General features: G+C 52.6%; 1 protein-coding gene across 1 annotated transcript; it reads right to left on the minus strand.

Annotated features, from left to right (window-relative positions):
• Positions 1 to 420: 420 nt before the first annotated feature.
• Positions 421 to 843, minus strand: EMH_0067390 (uncharacterized protein; the record flags this gene model as incomplete). Its single annotated transcript, XM_013498619.1, has 2 exons — positions 421 to 555; positions 670 to 843. 2 exons carry the CDS (start codon positions 841 to 843, stop codon positions 421 to 423), a joined length of 309 nt encoding a protein of 102 aa, XP_013354073.1.
• Positions 844 to 1801: the final 958 nt, after the last annotated feature.

The following is a 1801-nucleotide window of genomic DNA, read 5'->3' on the forward strand; positions in this document are numbered from 1 at the left end:
TGGTGTTTGCACACTTCCTGCCAAGACAGCGGACGATCGCCACGCGAGATAACCGTTTGTCACGCAGTTGCCGTACACGAGTGCAGACTGCTCAACTTTTCTCGGCGTTCATGGTGCCTGTCCTTCTTGCAATCACAGCGTATCAGTACATGTTTGTAAATATGAATGAGTATATAGATGGGAATAGCGTCTCGCATACGTACGTAGGCGCATGGACTGTATGCTCTTCTGAGCTAACGAACACCCACTTCAACATGCCCCTTTCAAGGGAAGGATATTACCAGCATAACCACAAATTGCCCCGTCCCACGCCCTGTGCAGCATAATTACCCACACCTGTCCACTCAACAGAGACAATCCGGACTATTAGAGCCAAACAAGAACCGCGTATCTGCAATGCTGGCCCTATTTTTCTTTGCGTTACTCAACAGCTGCACGATGGGTCATCGCGATCTTTTGCGCAACTAAGTACTGGCACGATTCGTCTTGGGGGCGCCGTCCCGCGCCGTCGCCCGCCGCCCGCCCTTCACGACTACCAATCGCCGGAGGACAGGCCTAATCATCATACACAACTTGCTGGTGATCAATAAGTCGGAACATTCGACACAAATCACCGCGTACACGCTGGCACGTCAAACCACGTGTCGCGACGCGCATACATTCCCTCACCGCTCCAATGATCTCGCTTGCAATGCCGGACTCTGTCTCGCCAGAAGACTCAAGAGCGACAAAACGTCCGGCTGCAGTAGATACCAAAGGTGAGCGCGGTTCAAGCAAGCCGGGCTCCAGCTTCTTATCGCTCTGCAACTCCATAAATCTGCATGCATGCACGCGCACATCCATCAGTGCCACCCGAATGCTGGAAACGCGAACCTACCCATACCCGTGACAAGCAATAGAATTTGGTATATATATGCCGTATGTCGTCTGCGTTCGCTTGCCATGCTCAGTCGCTGCACCGTGAACTGCAGGTTCTGCGCCTTTCTGCACAACCGCCATTAAAAGCCGCGGAGTTGGGTGTGGCCGCGCCGTCAGCTGTCGCCTGGGTTCCGCTTTCTTCGTTCCATGCAGAACAACTGCTGTACGTTGCTGAGCTGAGCCACAGTACCTTCACAGGTTCGATACAAATCATCGCATTGGTACTGCTGCTTCCTGTCAACAACGCGCAGCAGGTGCACTGCCTCGCCGACTCAGTGAGCTCGCTTGTGATGGCAGGCCCTTTCTCGCAAACGCCCGTCGCAGAGACGGACAATCCCGACGCGCAAAATCCCAAAGGGAGCACGGCTAACTCTAAAATAAATCCCCGTTTCGTCTCACAACGCAACTTCATATATATTTGCTGAATGCACATGCACATCCGTGCCTGCTTTCATACAGGCTGAAACGTAAACGAGTTCATAACTGCGCCAAACAGATGAATTTGGGCCGGATGCTCAAAATTTGGCACAGACTGTTCTAGCCACCGGACGGTTCGAATCTCTGCAACTCTGGCTGCTAACTATGTGCATACGCCCTGACGAGAACCAGTCACGATCGCAGCGCCAAAGCAGGGTTCGCAACAGCACGGTCGTAGACGTGCGCGCACAAACTGCACGACCCCTCAATACCTTCACCTGCGAGCCGACTAACTCTCTGCAAAAGCATAACGTGGTGAGGCAGGAACGTGCAGGTTCACATCAGGCTTGTTACAAAATACAGACGCAATGCAAGCTTGTTCTAAATCAGCTTGCAAGGGGAAAGGAAACAAGTCAAGCATCTGGCAAACACTCATTGAATACAACAAGTGGGGCACGAAAAGCGC

Source organism: Eimeria mitis, genomic scaffold (genome assembly GCF_000499745.2).
Source record: "Eimeria mitis Houghton genomic scaffold, Emh_scaff3573, whole genome shotgun sequence".
In the NCBI taxonomy this organism is placed as follows: domain Eukaryota; phylum Apicomplexa; class Conoidasida; order Eucoccidiorida; family Eimeriidae; genus Eimeria; species Eimeria mitis.